General features: G+C 30.7%; 1 protein-coding gene across 1 annotated transcript in view; it reads left to right on the top strand.

The window, feature by feature from the left end:
• Positions 1-83: 83 nt before the first annotated feature.
• The window catches only part of LOC110282811 (astacin-like metalloprotease toxin 5), a 24604-nt gene continuing 23610 nt past the window's right edge, over positions 84-1077 (top strand). Inside the window, exon 1 of the mRNA XM_071178316.1 lies at positions 84-212. Coding sequence (XP_071034417.1) covers positions 146-212 — 67 coding nt within the window. The 5' untranslated portion in view covers positions 84-145. The remainder of the gene's footprint in view (positions 213-1077) is intronic.

The raw sequence follows: 1077 nt of genomic DNA, 5'->3' as shown, positions 1-1077 counted from the left end.
TAAGAGGAGGAAAAATGAGTTCTTTTCTCTTGAGAATTCTTACACATGTTGTAAATTTCTCGAAGAATATATAATTTAGATAAATGCAAATCACGTTTCCCACTCCAGTGAAAACTCCGATTTTGTTTAGGAGTAAGCTGTAAAAATGGAGTCCCTGATTTTGTTCGGAGTATTTTTCGTATTTTCGTGTCCTTTCTATGTAGCCGTCAAAGGTATGCATGTTTAAAATTAAAGAAATAATCAGTTTTTTTGTATATAAAAATATATTAAATTTAAAATACTTAGACTAAAAATGGAAATTAGTGCGGGTTTCTAACAGAGTGTGTCTTAGCAAAAATTTATAAAATGTAATTTAATATTTATTTATACCTACCATGAATTGGAATTGTCAAGTTTTACTTCTCTTTCATTTGGTGAGAGGAAAATAATTTCTAGACGATCTTTTGTTCTTCTAGGAAGAGTTGATTTATGGTGTTGAATATTAATTGGGAAAAAACGGTTTATCTCTATTTTCCTTTTTACAGAGAAGACTATTGGATTTTGTGCATTTCGAGGATCAAAATTGTGATGGCATGTCCTCGGATCATCCTCAGGGATGTTTCCCAGACCTTCGCCAATAGCCCGTTGTGCAGCTCTAGTGCGACGTAAATGAACAACAGCATTTCGAGAATTACTAAGTTATCCCAAATATGGGAAAATGGGAAACAATAAAGGGAAATGGGATCAACTTTGGGAAAATCTGTTATGAGTTCATCTGTTATGAATCTGTCAGCAAAAATTTTAAATTTTGCTTTGAAATTTTTATGGTTTGTAAGTTAAAGCGTGAGATATTGGCGAATGTTTTTATTTTCACCATATGAAAACTACACATAAGTTCTTTATGCACTCCCTATATCTTGTTCAAATTTTTAATCGATAATAAAATATTTTTTATTCATCCACTCAAGTTTAAAGAAATTTTTTTGACCTTGTAGTAAATGACACGTGATGTTAATACAGTTTTTTTAAATATTAATTCATTGATTAAATAGGGATGAGCGAAAAACGAAAAGGAAATTTTCTGATTGGTTAAGCGTT

This window comes from Parasteatoda tepidariorum, chromosome 3 (assembly GCF_043381705.1).
Source record: "Parasteatoda tepidariorum isolate YZ-2023 chromosome 3, CAS_Ptep_4.0, whole genome shotgun sequence".
In the NCBI taxonomy this organism is placed as follows: Eukaryota; Metazoa; Arthropoda; class Arachnida; order Araneae; family Theridiidae; genus Parasteatoda; species Parasteatoda tepidariorum.
The sequence above is the reverse complement of the archived record's forward strand: the minus strand, read 5'-3'. Positions and strand labels throughout refer to the sequence as shown.